Source organism: Pleurodeles waltl, chromosome 3_1 (assembly GCF_031143425.1).
Source record: "Pleurodeles waltl isolate 20211129_DDA chromosome 3_1, aPleWal1.hap1.20221129, whole genome shotgun sequence".
In the NCBI taxonomy this organism is placed as follows: Eukaryota; Metazoa; Chordata; class Amphibia; order Caudata; family Salamandridae; genus Pleurodeles; species Pleurodeles waltl.
The window spans coordinates 1,883,692,297-1,883,709,365 of NC_090440.1; the positions used below are offsets into that span (position 1 = coordinate 1,883,692,297).

The 17,069-nt window shown below is 46.3% G+C and overlaps 1 protein-coding gene across 3 annotated transcripts in view; it reads left to right on the forward strand.

The window, feature by feature from the left end:
* The window catches only part of NDUFS1 (NADH:ubiquinone oxidoreductase core subunit S1), a 490,208-nt gene that overhangs the window by 261,270 nt on the left and 211,869 nt on the right, over window positions 1-17,069 (forward strand). For all 3 annotated transcript variants that reach the window (XM_069225983.1, XM_069225982.1, XM_069225981.1), the window contains one exon: window positions 9,967-10,095. In XM_069225983.1, coding sequence (XP_069082084.1) covers window positions 9,967-10,095 — 129 coding nt within the window. The remainder of the gene's footprint in view (window positions 1-9,966; window positions 10,096-17,069) is intronic.

Consider the following 17,069-nt stretch of genomic DNA (forward strand, 5'->3'; position numbering starts at 1 on the left):
AGTTGCATGTAAGTACTTCAATAGATTCGTATTATACACATATATCAATAGTACTTTGTTGAAAATCGTTAAGTTATACAGTTTTTGAAATATTGGCAATTAACTGTTTTAGAAGTTGACAGTGCAATTTTCAGATACAGTTTCTGGGGGGAAGAAAAGTTAGTACGATTTCAAGGTAAGTACTTGACAGTTCCAGTCCCCGGGGTTAGGAAGCCCACAGGATGGGGTTCAAGTTAACCCCAAAGACCCACCACCAGCAACACGAGGCTGGCCTGGTGCAGAGGTCAAAGTTGAGGCAAAACTTACATTGGCTCCTATGGAAACTGGAGGCACTCTGAATCAGGCCTGCCTGCAGGTAAGTACCCGTGACTTAGGAGGGCAGACCTGAGGGGTTTAAAGGAGCACTGAGGGGGGGGAGGGCCACACGTAGGCACCAAACATACACCCTCAGCTGTACTGGGGCAGCCGGGTGCAGCGCTCAAACAAGGTGTCTGGTTTCCAGTGATTCTCTATGAGGTCGAGGGGGTCGACTCAGGCAAACCACAGGCTGGACAAGGAGTAGGGCCGCCTGCTGAACGTAGCTGCACCGGTCGGGTTCTCTAAGGCCTGGGGGCTGCGGGTTCAGTGGTCTTTTAGGCATCTGATATCTTTGTCCTGAGCTTTCGCTGTCAGAAGGGGGAGTCCTCAGAAATCCCTCTGCAAGCATTGTTGTGGAGGGGTGGAGAGGTGAACCCACGGTAGGCACTTGCCCGCAATCACCTGGGGACCCTCTCTAGTCGGTTGGACCACCTAGCCACAGACCGTGGGTGTCTGGCGCAGTGTGGTCAGGACTCACGCATTCGGAGTGTTACTGGAGTCCCTGGGTGTTGTTTCTTCTTAGACAGGGCCGCTGTCCACTGGAGTTCTTGGTCCTTTTGGGTGCAGGGCAGTCCTCTGGAGCTTGGCAGAGGTCGCTGCTCCCGCTGGATGCATTGCTGCTCTTGTACAGGTTCTTTGAAGCGGGAGACAGGCCGGTAGGGCCGGGGCCAAGTCAGTTGTCTTCCTTCTTCTCTGCTGGGGGTTCAGCTAAGCCGTCCTTTCTTGTCATGTCACCAGGAATCTGGTGAGCTGGGTTCAGGGAGGCCATTAAATCCTGGATTTATGGGCGTTTCAGGGGTCAGAGGGCAGTAACCATTGGCTACTGTCCCTGAGGGTGGCTACACCCTTCTTGTGTCCACTCCCTTTGGGGAGGGGGACACAAACCTAACCCTATTGGTCCCAGTCCTCCAAACCAAGATGGAGGATTCTGCAGGGAGGAGGGGTCACTTCAGCTCTGGACATCTTAGGGGTGGTCCCAGCTGAAGTGGTCACTCCTCCTTGTTTTTCCTAAGTTTCCTGTCGAACTTGCCACCAAAAGTGGGACTTTGTCCGGGCGGTGGGCTTCTCCACTAGCTGGAGTGCCCTGGGGCACTGTAACATGAGGCCTGAGCCTTTGAGGCTCACGGCCAGGTGTTACAGTTCCTGCAGGGGGGAGGTGTGAAGCACCTCCACCACCCAGAGCAGGCTTTGTTTCTGCTTGGGTCGGGGGTTATGTGGGACTGAATGAGTCACCTTCTGTGGGTCTTGCAGCTTACGGTGAGCACACAACTCATATGTGGCACTGGGAGGGACCAAAGCATTAGTCATGGTCCTCCAGGTGTTAGCTAACTGAACTGTCAGGGCTGTATACTCTCTCAATAGGAGTGCAACTCTTGCATGTACTTGTCCAAGCCACCCACCGCTGGGACCTTTTCCAGTCCTCTTGCTTCTTTTCGACTAAGTGCCACTGTCTCAGCTCTACCCAACCTCAAAACTGCTGCACACCAGTAGGAGATAGTCAGGAGTGAAGGTGATTTCCAGGAAAGTCAATAAAGCGGTTAGTCACTATCACTCACTTATGGCGTGCGAAAGAGGCCCAGTAGGGCACTAAGCAGTTTGTAAGTTAGTGCGTTTAGTTAATTCTGTGAGCGACTACATTATTTGGAGCCAGAACAGCGTGACCTCTGACAGGACCAAACCATGTGGATCATATCAGTGGTCGGATTGTGACAGCAGGGCAGTCTGAAAGGCAACCAAACATTGTGTGTAGTGCTGCTGGCGTAAGTCATGCCCTGTGTAGTATGCTGTATTGTATATATTGAAACCTGGCATTCTGCGATACGTTTTTATGCTATATCACTATTTATTTTATTTATTTTTATTTAATGCGTTTTTATATAGCGCGGACTTTTACCCGAAGGTGTCAGAGCGCTTCACAATAGGCAAAGTAAAGATACAAGAGGAGACAAATTACAAGTGAGCCTGTTACAAAAACAAGCGTTAAATTACAAGAGGCAATCGTGATAATTGTGCACGTATCAAGAGCAAAAAATAAATGAGGTAGCAAACGATACGTTATGAGAGGAAAAAGTGACGTGTGCAGGATACAAGAGAAAATAAAGTACGAATAGAGGTAAAAAAGTTGCAATCAATGGTAGACACTCAAAACACTAAAACAATAGTTACGTTACATGAGGCAGTGGTGGCCGTTGTGCATGTATCAAAAGCAAACAAGATATAAGAGGTAGCAAATGATACGTTGAAAAGGAAAGGTGCCGTGTGCATGTTACAAACGAGTACAAGATACAGGTAGAGGTAAAATACTGCACTAAATGGCAGACACTCAAAACACAAAAACACCCTGGGAAGGCACTTCTATAGGCATGGAGAACAGAATATCCTATAATGGAAGGACTTCCTTCTGAAAACAGAGGGCTTGAATTAACTTAGGAGGTGTCTTTGAAGGAGGAGAGCTTTGAGGTCAGTTTTGAAGGCCTGGGAAGAGGTGGTGGTCCGAAGCTGAGGCGGAAGTGAGTTCCAGATTCTCACCGCGTTGCCTGAAAAGGATTGGGCCATCAATCTTTCCTTCTTGAAAATGGGAGGTTCAAGCAATAACTTTTCTGCATTACGTGAAGGTCTGGAGCCCCCAGAGAGTTTCAGTTTATTCACCAGGTAGCGAGGGGAAGAGGAGTGCAAGGCTTTGTGGGTGATACATGCAGTTTTGTAGATCGATCTTGCCTCTATGGGAAGCCAACGGAGGGTGGATAAAATGGGTGTGATGTGGTCGCTTCTTTTGGCCCCATATATGAAACGCGCTGCTGAATGGAGAATAGACTTCAGGGGGGAAAGGTGGGATTTGGGAAGGCCAGTAAGAAGAGAGTTGCAGTAGTCCAATCTGGAGAGAACCAGCGCTTGGACCAGGGTTTTAAGGTCGTACTCCGGGAAGAAGCGACGAATCCCCCAAAGAAGGCGCAGTTGGTGTCGAGCAGACTTTGCTATGGAGTTAATGTGGGAGAGTAGATTAAGTTTTTTGTCGAGAATGACACCCAGGGATTTTGCGCTCTCGACAATGATGGGCTTATTGTTCATTAGATTGATCTGATCCATCCATGTTTGCACTGGGGGATGAGAAAGGGAGGAGGAAAGGAGGAGGAATTCTGTTTTGGAGGGATTCAGGATCAGTTGATGAGTTACCATCCAGTTTTGAATGGAGTCGAGGGTAGAGCTAAGGAAGGAGAGATCGTGATTGGAGGCCACCTTAAGGTAAATCTGAGTGTCATCCGCATATAGATGATAGTGGATCCCGGATTTACTCAGCAGATTTCCCAACGGTTCTAAATAGAGATTGAACAGTGTGGGTGCAAGTATGGAGCCTTGAGGAACACCTTGACTGACTGCTACAGGAGCTGAAAGACTGTTAGCTATTTTGACCATTTGGGATCTATCAGAGAGGAAGGAGGCAAACCATTTGAGCACAGTGCCCTCTATTGTAAGGAAATGCCTTCTTGGCATGGTTACCCCCTGACTTTTTGCCTTTGCTGATGCTATGTTTTGATTTGAAAGTGTGCTGAGGCCTGCTAACCAGGCCCCAGCACCAGTGTTCTTTCCCTAACCTGTACTTTTGTTTTCACAATTGGCACACCCTGGCATCCAGGTAAGTGCCTTGTAACTGGTACCCCTGGTACCAAGGGCCCTGATGCCAGGCAAGGTCTCTAAGGACTGCAGCATGTCGTATGCCACCCTAGGGACCCCTCACTCAGCACAGACACACTGCTTGCCAGGTTGTGTGTGCTGGTGAGGACAAAACGAGTAAGTCGACCTGGCACTCCCCTCAGGGTGCCATGCCAACCTCACACTGCCTATGCAGTATAGATAAGTCACCCCTCTAGCAGGCCTTACAGCCCTAAGGCAGGGTGCACTATACCATAGGTGAGGGCACCAGTGCATGAGCACTGTGCCCCTACAGTGTCTAAGCCAAACCTTAGACATTGTAAGTGCAGGGTAGCCATAAGGGTATATGGTCTGGGAGTCTGTCAAACACCAACTCCACAGCACCATAATGGCTACACTGAAAACTAAGAAGTTTGGTATCAATCTTCTCAGCACAATAAATGCACACTGATGCCAGTGTACATTTTATTGTAACATACACCCCAGAGGGCACCTTAGAGGTGCCCCCTGAAACCTTAAACCAACTACCCGTGTAGGCTGACTGGTTTTAGCAGCCTGTCACACTCGAGACATGTTGCTGGCCACATGGGGAGAGTGCCTTTGTCACTCTGTGGCTAGTAACAAAGCCTGCACTGGGTGGCGATGCTTATCACCTCTCCCTTGCAGGAGCTGTAGCACCTGGTAGTGAGCCTCAAAGGCTCACCCCCTTTGTTACAGCACCCCAGGGCATTCCAGCTAGTGGAGTTGCCCACCCCCTGCGGCCCGGCCCCACTTTTGACGGCAAGGCCGGAGGAGATAATGAGAAAAACAAGGAGTCGTCACTGGCCAGTCAGGACAGCCCCTAAGGCAACCTGAGCTGAAGTGACTCTGACTTTTAGGAATCCTCCATCTTGCAGATGGAGGATCCCCCCCCCCCCCAATAGGGATAGGAATGTGACCCCCTCCCCTTGGGAGGAGGCACAAAGAGAGTGTAGCCACTCTCAAGGACAGTAGCCATTGGCTACTGCCCTCCCTGACCTAAACACACCCCTAAATTCTGTATTTAGGGGCTCCCCTGAACCTAGGAACTCAGATTCCTGCAACCTAAGAAGAAGAGGACTGCTAAGCTGAAAACCCCTGCAGAGAAGACGGAGACACCAACTGCTTTGGCCCCAGCTCTACCGGCCTGTCTCCCCCCTTCTGAAGAAACTGCTCCAGCGACGCTTTCCCCAGGACCAGCGACCTCTGAATCCTCAGAGGACTGCCCTGCTCTAGAAGGACCAAGAAACTCCTGAGGACAGCGGCTCTGTTCACCCAAGACTGCAACTTTGTTTCCAAAGAAGCAACTTCAAGACAACTGCGTTTCCCGCCGGAAGCGTGAGACTTGCTACTCTGCACCCGACGCCCCCGGCTCGACTTGTGGAGAAACAACACTTCAGGGAGGACTCCCCGGCGACTACGAGAGTGTGAGTAGCCAGAGTTGCCCCCCCACCCCTGAGCCCCCACAGCGACGCCTGCAGAGGGAATCCCGAGGCTCCCCCTGACCGCGACTGCCTGCTTCCCAGATCCCGACGCCTGGTAAAGACTCTGCACCCGCAGCCCCCAGGACCTGAAAGATCGGAACTCCAGTGCAGGAGTGACCCCCAGGAGGCCCTCTCCCTTGCCCGGGTGGTGGCTACCCCGAGGAGCCCCCCCCTTGCCTGCCTGCATCGCTGAAGAGACCCCTTGGTCTCCCATTGATTTCCATTGGAAACCCGATGTGTGTTTGCACACTGCATCCGGCCGCCCCCGTGCTGCTGAGGGTGTACTTTCTGTGCTAACTATTGTCCCCCCCGTTGCCCTACAAACCCCCTCTGGTCTGCCCTCCGAAGACGCGGGTACTTACCTGCTGGCAGACTGGAACCGGGGCACCCCCTTCTTCATTGAAGCCTATACGTTTTGGGCACCACTTTGAACTCTGCACCTGACCGGCCCTGAGCTGCTGGTGTTGTAACTTTGGGGTTGCTCTGAACCCCCAACGGTGGGCTACCTTGGACCCAAACTTGAACCCCGTAGGTGGTTTACTTACCTACAAAAACTAACAAATGCTTACCTCCCCCAGGAACTGTTGAAAATTGCACTGTCTAGTTTTAAAATACCTATATGTGATTTATTTGAAAAGTATATATGCTATTGTGATTATTCAAAGTTCCTAAAGTACTTACCTGCAATACCTTTCATTTGAAGTATTACATGTAAAATTTTAACCTGTGGTTCTTAAAATAAACTAAGAAACGATATTTTTCTATACAAAAACCTATTGGCCTGGAATTGTCTGAGTGTGTGTTCCTCATTTATTGCTTGTGTGTGTACAACAAATGCTTAACACTACTCCTTTGATAAGCCTACTGCTCGACCACACTACCACAAAATAGAGCATTAGAATTATCTCTTTTTGCCACTATCTTACCTCTAAGGGGAACCCTTGGACTCTGTGCATACTATTCCTTACTTTGAAATAGTGCATACAGAGCCAACTTCCTACAATTATCCTGTCTATTCCTTATCTGGAAACTCCTTGCCTACATCCTGTTCCCAAATTCTGCGAATCATTTGCAAGTTTTTTTTATTTTTTTATTATTTAAATGTTGTTCTCTGTTGTTCTGTGGCTCCCACTTGTTATTTATATGTAACTAACACGTACGGATGTCTACTAGACTAAACAATAGGTTTGATTGCATTCCTATGTATAACCTATTGACCTTACATACTGCACAAGGGACCATTCTTTTTCGGAGAAATAGTTATAGCCCAGGTCCCTCCTTTCCCATGGGGTTCTTTCCTTGTTTTATAGAAACCAAACTTTTTCAAGACGTCCTTCGACGTATCATACAACCTCTCATTCAGTTTCTTACACAAGTGTTTCGTTTACTTTCTGATGCAGGTCTAACTGTGAATGCTTAGAAATGTGAGTTTCACAAAACTCATTATTTTGTTGTATATTTTCTGATGGGAGTATGATACCAGATCCAGCTTAGGTACAAGCACTATCAGCCACCAATACCCCACAAGGTGTCACCATGTTACGTTCATTCCTTGGCATGGCCAGTTACTGTTCCAGATACATACATGATTTTGTCACAATAAGTGCTCCCTTAGGAGACTTAACAAAAATAAATTATTTATTTTATTGCTCACACAAATGTGAACAGAGTATTAAGAAAATCACGCATGCAGTTGAGAATGCCATTGAAATGGCCTACTTTAATCCTAAGCTTCATACAAACATTGTTGTTGATGCAGTCCTGGTCAAGTTGGATGCGATTGTTGCCCAACACAATGCACACCCGAATACTTGAAGGCATATTGTGGCATATGCAAGCAGAAGTTAAGTTTGTCACAAACTGAACATGCCTATTCACAACCTGAGAGAGAGTGTTTAGGCAATCGAAAAGCCAACATGGCGCCCAGAATTGAATGTTGGGGTTTGTGACTACAGGAATATGACTACACTATCATGCACCAAACAGGGAAAGATCAAAACCCTGCTGACTACTTTTCACTAGTGCCAATACAGTGTCATAGTACCCCTTCCAAAGCTGCTGAAGCCTACATTAACTTCATTGTAAAGTCCAGTACTCCTGCAGTTATTTCTTCGGAACAAGTTATTACTGCAGCAAGTAAGGATAGTGGCATGTTGTTACTAAAAGACATTTTTGTACATCAATCCTGAAAACAGCAAACTAGACCTCTCATGTGACAGTGACTATCAGAAGTTCAAAAATGTGAAAGACGAACGGTCTGTTACTCAAGAAGGCATTGTTTTATGAGGTTCGAGAATTGTCATACTAAAAAGTCTGACAAGTAATTGAAGTGGCCCATGAAGGAGATTGTGGAATTGTTGCCACTGTACAAGTTCAACGAGACCGAGTTTGGTTTCCTCATCTTGACAAAAGAGTTGAAGGCCTGTCATTTGTGGATTATCTTCCAAAATCACGCACCATACCTTGAATATGTTGGATTTACAAAAACATGTATGGAAGAGAACTTCTGTTGATTTCTTTGGTCCTCTTGACAATAGACATGACATGGTGATTATCGAGGAATACTTCTGTTTTCCACTATTTGAAGATCACTCATCCATTAGTCAAGGAAAAGTGTCATGGAGATGTTTGATGGCATTTTTTACAATTTGGGGGTGTTCCCTCAGTTCTGAACTCTTACGATGGCCCGTCTTTCAACTGTCGAGAATTCAGAGACTTTCTTGATCTCAGTGTGAAGCATCAGAAAAGCACGATTCTTAGGCCACGAGCAAATGGCATTGTCAAACGCTTTATGAGCACATTCAGAAAGACTGTACAGTGAGCTAAACTGGAGAAACTTGCTCTGAAGTCAGCTCTCCATGTTACTCTTCAAGCTTATTGGTCGACTCCTCATTCAAGGATGGGGGAAAGTCCTGCCAGTATGATGTTTGGGAGAGCCATGACGACAAAGTTCCCACAATGAACCCATTGAAGATCTACAGCAGATGTTGAACTTGGTCGAACATACTTGTGTAGTAAACAAGTCAAAAGTATACGCCAAGAAGTGTTGATGTACCCAAGAACAATGTTTTCAAAGAAGGAGGTCGGGTATAGGTACGACAAAAGATAAAACGCAAATCTGATGCCCACTTTGATGCTGAACTTTTCGAAGTTGTAACTAGTAAAGGACATATGGCAATTGCTTACTGTCCTAGAAAGTACATTACAAACTATTCTTTGCATTTCAGACATCTTCCTCAATATTCACCAGTTCCTATTCGGAGATGAGACTGGTTCATTTGAGACTGTAGAGAGCCCCTAGACTGCTTCTGACACTTATCTTCTCTCTTCAGAGCCTCATAGGACACAATCTGGGCATTTCGTCAGAGCTCCACAACGACTTGTACATGAGTTGTAAGTTATATTTCTGTAAAAAAGTGGTATCTCTTATTTAACAAGGGGGAGATGTAATGTTTTGTGAGTAAGCAATGGCGGTACCCTTTTTGTTCCTGGTGTACTCCTTAGAAATGTGAGGTAAGTGGGTATGGTGAATATATTTCATGCTTAGAATGTTGAGTTTGCGGTTACATGCAGAGCAATAAAGAGGTGCGAGCTCTGTGTGTGGCTTGGTCATTTAGGAGTACCCCGGCTGGGGAGGACGCTACAGCTAGGCTTTGCAGTTTCAGTGGTGGCCTGATCTGAAACCAGATTGAAGTTAATTTTCATTTAAGTAGTTCTTTAGCTGCATGTTTTGCTTTTGTGTTTTCGAAACAAAGTGCAGACCTCTGATAAGAAGGTCATTTTTATTACAGTGAGTCACCCCCCAGGTTTCTGTTTTTGTTTTGAATAGGCATTATAACGCTCTATTTTGAGAAGATGTTAACAGTGTTGTGGTCGCTGACTGTATCAGGAGGCCTCTAGCTCTGTTTACTAATACCGCTATCACAATAAAGATCTTTGTTGTGCATTTGCAAACTAGATCTGTGAACACAAGTTGTGATGCCAGAACACCATGCACAGTAAGTGCCATTTCGTAAGTAAGGTTGCATGTGCAAAAGGTAGGGGGGCGTCCAATGCAAACCGAAGAATTCTGCCACGGAAACCAATCAAATCATTCATCAGTTATTATCACATATCAATGGCAACCGAAATTAGTTTGATACAATTGTGTTCTGTAATGACCAGACTGTAGCTGTAATGCAAGGTTGTGGTGCATCAGTCTAGTGCATCCATCATGGACATTGCCCATCAGTTCATTAAAAACTCCTTGATGGCCTAAACATGAATTATCTCCACACTATTACTAACCAAAGTGGTTGTACTTAGTTATGTTTGTCATCCTTTGTGTTCTCATCAGTCATCAAGTCCAGTTGAAAGATGTTGTTTTATGCAATATGTATTTGTTCATTTATTCATCACTGCTGCTTTTTCTAAAATGGTATTGTAAAGTTTACGGTATGGGCATTCTGCATTTTAGGACAGACCTGCGCTCCAACTATTTGCTGAATTCCAGAATTGCAGGTGTGGAGGAGGCTGATGCTTTACTTTTGATTGGCACTAATCCTCGCTTTGAGGCCCCACTTTTCAATGCCAGAATCCGTAAGAGGTATGTGCTTCTTTTCGTGCATGTAACATACTGCTTCGTAATTGACCCAATATTTTATAAACTGAATCACCATACCATACTCTTCATCTTTGCTGCTGGGGTATTACTACCTTAAGTCTGCTGTGCAAATTTAGCTTCAACTGATTTACCAAGTACTTTGCTCATCCACAGTATTGCTCATTGTAGTCTTAGGATAGGGCTTTATGGAATTGTTGTTGCTGTATGTGGTGCATAGCAGAGGTCTGTAGCACTAAAGTAGAGGTAGTGGAATTATCCAGCATTAGATCTTTTATAGTTGTTTATGCTATTCAAATGGGTCCCCACGTCATTGTAGGCATCCTAAACAAAACATGAACTGGCAAAGCAAATAGGCATGAACCTTTGTAATCCGTGTTATTGGCCTTGCCTCTGTATTTTGTGTTTAATGTGTAGCCAACGCAGACAAAATCATCTGAAAAATGGATGCTGTAGAAGAAAGCAATGTTTCTGTACCATTCATTTGTCCGAAGCTTTTATCAGTGATTGCTGTGCAGGGCTACCAGGCCACTTGCAGAGTGTATTATAATGTCATGTATTCAATTAGAGCCATATGGACAGAGATGAAGAGAAACGGAAAAACTATGACTCCAATATAGTCCTCTGGGCTGATCCTAGATGTGACTGGCTAAACGTTCCAGGTCAAAAGAAGCCAGTGGCTAATGAAGTCTGACCTAAAACCCCTTAAAGATAGCACAGAATATATTATGTTCGCTGTGAATGGTGCAAGAGCCTAGATGCTTCAGACCTAAAAAGGAACATGTTATGTCTTTAAATAAAATCCTCATAAAGGGTGTCTTTACTCCAGTCAGCGTGGTTTACTTTTAACCTTATCTCCCAGCCCTGCAGTAATCTCTCTGTGTAACGTTTTCTTTACTCGGCTTCTTTGGTGGTCATTTTGAGTGGCTATTTATTATTATTTCAGTTGGAATATTTGAGTTTTCTATTGAAAGTGAGAGTGCAGAAATGTTTTTCTTTTGCTGCCCTCGACACTCATTAGTACATTAATCCTGTATGCTTACGTGAAACAAATCCTCCATGTTATTAGTTGTGCACTTTTGTCCTCAGTAAAATGTATGCAATTATGAGCTTAGAGGTAGAAATGTATGTAGTAGCTCTGATTTCAGCCTGTCATGTCCCAACTAGGGGATCAGCTTGTGTTCTCACCTAATAAGTGTTTTTTGTTTAATAATGCTTTGTTGAGGCAATAAATAGCATACATTAGTACATTAAAAAATACTTAAATTCTGAGCAATAGGAATGTTGAATTGAACTAGAGATAGACATCAATAAACACTCCTAAAACATTTTATGTAATCAACAATGTTGGAATATTGTACTGTAAAAGAACTAACATTTTTACTAAGTTTTAATAAAGAGGGAAAAGAGAGAGAAAGGAAAAGAGAAGAAAATGATATTAAACATTGCAAAAGTGAAAATCACATTTGTATTAAAGCAACCTTATATTATAAAAGTAAAATCAAGGAGGTTCAAAAACTGTATCAGTAATGTAGAGAAAGGTCTTTTGTTTAACAACAAAAAAAAGTGAGAGGAAGCCATAGCAAACCTCTTAATTATCAATTGTGTAGAGTTAGCATTTGCACGATCCATTCTATGATTATAGCAAATTAAATTCCACCAAGCACTACAGATATTTTTGTGGACCACATAATAGTGACCTGAAATAACAACAGACCCTTTGTGTGTGTAACTCCTATCAGTGGTATTATGATAAGGCTTACCAGGAAGCTTGTATGGATCCTTTAATTGGACTGAGTGGCCCTCTTAGATGTAGGTTTACGTCTAGGGGTTCTCATGTGCTTCCTGTACAAAGTGTACATTACTTTTCATTTCAGTAATGGAGCCTAAAAACAAGAAAAGGGCTTTATTCAAGGCTTGTGCACAATGTGACTGCAGATGACTCCATGAGGGCCGTGGATGCAACTGCGTTATGATAGTGATGCCACTGACCATGATTTACTTCTGCAGGAAAGGCCCATGGAGGGACCTTGTTGACCTGGACTTTTTGGAATTCGCCTAGCTACTCCCCGCCCCCCCCCCATATACTCCTGTAGCTTTAGGGAACCTCCTCCCACTCTAGTCAACAGTGTCAGCTATCCCAGCCAACTTCTGATGTGGCATCTGATTCACTGAGGCAGAGAGCATGTCAGAATCCTGACTGCAACGTCACCCCTGCCCCTATTATTGGCAGCATCCATCCTGGCAGTGATAACAGTACCAGAAGTGTGGCAGGTGCAGGGGAGAAGTCCAACGGCTGCAGAAAAGATTGAGGGTTTAAATGAGGAGGAAAGGAAACAACTCCAGGTAAGAAAAAATGGTGAAGCAAAATAAGAGACTCTGCTTCAGGGAGAGATGTCTGTAACAAGTGGAGAGCTCACACCTCCCAGAAGACCTGAGGATGTCTGATGAATCTATTTGGTTGTTGAAGCAGATCCTTAAAGAATGCTAGGTGTGAGGTCCACTGGCACTCGGGAATACGACCAGGAACAGAGACCACATACATCACTAAAATTTAGCCCCAGTGAGGAGTAGGAAGTCTGAGGACCTCGATACACAAAGTACGCAGCATCTCAACTAGGCTAAGACATGGATGAGGAAAGCTACTATGAGCCCCACTCCCTGAAGCAGTCTGTGGTGTGGGACTGGGACTACTTGGCCCTATTGGGCGGGGAATCATCAGAGTTCCACCCATCATGCAGAGGTTAAGTATCTGCGCTTCCCCTTCACACTGAATCAGGAGTGAGAGAAAACGTTGCTGTCCTTTGGCAGAAACACATCTGGAAGAAGGGAATTGTGCTGTAGAGATTCACAACTTGAGTATCAGTGAAATATAGGGCCGTGGACCCTGTCTTCTGTTGCTGGAGAGGAGGTACTAAACCTTGTCTTAGTCTTGTTGGTGCTGCCGAGGAAACACGGCAGGAAGATGTAGAGAATGGAGAGGAAAGCTTCTGTAATATCCATCGCCATGCCAGTGGCTACTGTATTGGTGCTCCTCACTAGATAATAAACTGATGGAAATAGATGACAAAGCTACTCCTCTCTGTTGAATGACATACTGGATGACGGCAGAATTTGGCAGGCATGGCAGGCTCTAGATCTGCTGTGGTGTTCATAAAATTCTGTTATACTTGTCATGGCATTCTGACGGCCACTATGGCTAATGTGTACCGACCTCTGACCCCAAGGTACATGCCACTGTGCTGGACTTACCCTTTATTAGCGGGGAACTCTATTGCAAGAAAGCTGGTGGAGGCAGACATGACAAAGGTTGTGGGGGCACAGTCAGTGAGGTGCTCCTCTTCCTTTAATGAGAAGTAGGCTCATGTGGCTGCAGAGGTTTTCACGTCTACGGTATAATTAGCAGCCCGTCATCATATGTGGAAAAGGGGTTTCTAGACCCGTGGTTTCAAACCGGAGTAGGTGTGACCATCCAGCTCCAACCCACTCTCCCACAGAACACAGTAGACAGCTCTTCAAAAACACCGGAGCACAGGTATGCCATATGGTTGGGTGTCTGCATGCTTGCTAAAGGCATTTACCACTAAATAACACACATGAACTTCAAACACAGCATATTAGAACACTTGGCGCACCTCCAGCACAGCACAGGAACCATATAGGTAGATATAAAGTCCACAAAAGCATTCACATCTTCACATGCATGGACATAAAACAAAATACAGCTAAACTGAACTCTTTAACACCCACCCATTACAGTTCAAATGAGTCAGAAAATAGACATCAGGGCTCTGCAGCTCCACTAACATCTTCAGCTAATCTACACTGACAGACTTTCGAAACACTATGCAAGTTAAATAACTTTGTCATTGTGTAAGGTTTTTGGGTAAATCTTCGGAGACAGAAAGTGTAGGAAACTAGCTCTTTATGTGGTATGTCAGTAACTAGATATATACTGTGTAAAGAGTCCAGGGGTTCCCCAGTGAGTGGATGGGGGCTTGCTATGCAATTTCAAAGTGCTCTATTTGGAGGCAGGTTGGTCAAGTAGCCATTATGCTTCACACAGAGGAGTGCAAGACATCCACAGATACACACAATAGTCAATAAACGAAACGCTCAACTCAAGAAGGAGGTCCATAAGGTATCTTTATGTATGTTTGGGCATCAGAAAAATTATTTAGGTAAGTACGTTTATAAATATGAATTATTTTCACTTTAAAATATGGACACTTACAGTGCTATTTTCTGAGTTCTGCATGATTATCCTATGGGAAGAAAAACAAGTCCTGCAAACAGGTGGAGACAGTGACTTACAAGACTAATCTCTGGGATTTAAGGTGAGTGGTGTACAGGGTTCAAGGCAGCACCAGCAGTACACCACTAGCGGCATGGAAGCAGCCAGTTGCAGGGAGCAAAATGGCTTTGTGTGCTCAATGCGTTTTAGTGAAGATCGGCACTGTGAAAAGTGTCTGTAGGCACTGGCCAGGAAGCCCGTCTGGCTGAAGCACTGTGGGGCTCAGACTTCATGATGGTCAGTGTAAAGAAATGGCTCCCTGTTGCAGTTACCCCCCACTTTTTTGCCTGATACTGATGCTGACTTGACTGAGAAGTGTGCTGGGACACTGCTAACCAGGCCCCAGCACCAGTGTTCTTTCACCTAAAATGCACCATTGTATCCACAATTGGCACACCCTGGCATCCAGGTAAGTCCCTTGTAACTGGTACCTCTGGTACCAAGGGCCCTGATGCCAGGGAAGGTCTCTAAGGGCTGCAGCATGTCTTATGCCACCCTGGAGACCCCTCACTCAGCACAGACACACTGCTTGCCAGCTTGTGTGTGCTGGTGAGAACAAAATGAGTAAGTCGACCTGGCACTCCCCTCAGGGTGCCATGCCAGCCTCTCATTGCCTATGCCAGTATAGATAAGTCACCCCTCTAGCAGGCCTTACAGCCCTAAGGCAGGGTGCACTATACCATAGGTGAGGGCACCAGTGCATGAGCACTGTGCCCCTACAGTGTCTAAGCCAAACCTTAGATATTGTAAGTGCAGGGTAGCCATAAGAGTATATGGTCTGGGAGTCTGTCAAACACGAACTCCACAGTGCCATAATGGCTACACTGAAAACTGGGAAGTTTGGTATCAAACTTGTAAGGAAATGCCTCCTTGGCATGGTTGCCCCCTGACTTTTTGCCTTTGCTGATGCTATGTTTACAATTGAAAGTGTGCTGAGGCCTGCTAACCAGGCCCCAGCACCAGTGTTCTTTCCCTAACCTGTACTTTTGTATCCACAATTGGCAGACCCTGGCATCCAGATAAGTCCCTTGTAACTGGTACTTCTAGTACCAAGGGCCCTGATGCCAAGGAAGGTCTCTAAGGGCTGCAGCATGTCTTATGCCACCCTGGAGATCTCTCACTCAGCACAGACACACTGCTTGCCAGCTTGTGTGTGCTAGTGAGGACAAAACGAGTACGTCGACATGGCACTCCCCTCAGGGTGCCATGCCAGCCTCTCACTGCCTATGCAGTATAGGTAAGACACCCCTCTAGCAGGCCTTACAGCCCTAAGGCAGGGTGCACTATACCATAGGTGAGGGTACCAGTGCATGAGCATGGTACCCCTACAGTGTCTAAACAAAACCTTAGACATTGTAAGTGCAGGGTAGCCATAAGAGTATATGGTCTGGGAGTCTGTCAAACACGAACTCCACAGCACCATAATGGCTACACTGAAAACTGGGAAGTTTGGTATCAAACTTCTCAGCACAATAAATGCACACTGATGCCAGTGTACATTTTATTGCAAAATACACCCCAGAGGGCACCTTAGAGGTGCCCCCTGAAACTTAACCGACTGTCTGTGTAGGCTGACTAGTTCCAGCAGCCTGCCACACCAGAGACATGTTGCTGGCCCCATGGGGAGAGTGCCTTTGTCACTCTGAGGCCAGTAACAAAGCCTGCACTGGGTGGAGATGCTAACACCTCCCCCAGGCAGGAGCTGTGACACCTGGCGGTGAGCCTCAAAGGCTCACCCCTTTGTCACAGCCCAGCAGGGCACTCCAGCTTAGTGGAGTTGCCCGCCCCCTCCGGCCACGGCCCCCACTTTTGGCGGCAAGGCTGGAGGGAACAAAGAAAGCAACAAGGAGGAGTCACTGGCCAGTCAGGACAGCCCCTAAGGTGTCCTGAGCTGAGGTGACTCTGACTTTTAGAAATCCTCCATCTTGCAGATGGAGGATTCCCCCAATAGGGTTAGGATTGTGACCCCCTCCCCTTGGGAGGAGGCACAAAGAGGGTGTACCCACCCTCAGGGCTAGTAGCCATTGGCTACTAACCCCCCAGACCTAAACACGCCCTTAAATTTAGTATTTAAGGGCTACCCTGAACCCTAGAAAATTAGATTCCTGCAACTACAAGAAGAAGGACTGCCTAGCTGAAAACCCCTGCAGAGGAAGACCAGAAGACGACAACTGCCTTGGCTCCAGAAACTCACCGGCCTGTCTCCTGCCTTCCAAAGATCCTGCTCCAGCGACGCCTTCCAAAGGGACCAGCGACCTCGACATCCTCTGAGGACTGCCCCTGCTTCGAAAAGACAAGAAACTCCCGAGGACAGCGGACCTGCTCCAAGAAAAGCTGCAACTTTGTTTCCAGCAGCTTTAAAGAACCCTGCAAGCTCCCCGCAAGAAGCGTGAGACTTGCAACACTGCACCCGGCGACCCCGACTCGGCTGGTGGCGATCCAACACCTCAGGAGGGACCCCAGGACTACTCTGATACTGTGAGTACCAAAACCTGTCCCCCCTGAGCCCCCACAGCGCCGCCTGCAGAGGGAATCCCGAGGCTTCCCCTGACCGCGACTCTTTGAACCTAAAGTCCCGACGCCTGGGAGAGACCCTGCACCCGCAGCCCCCAGGACCTGAAGGACCGGACTTTCACTGGAGAAGTGACCCCCAGGAGTCCCTCTC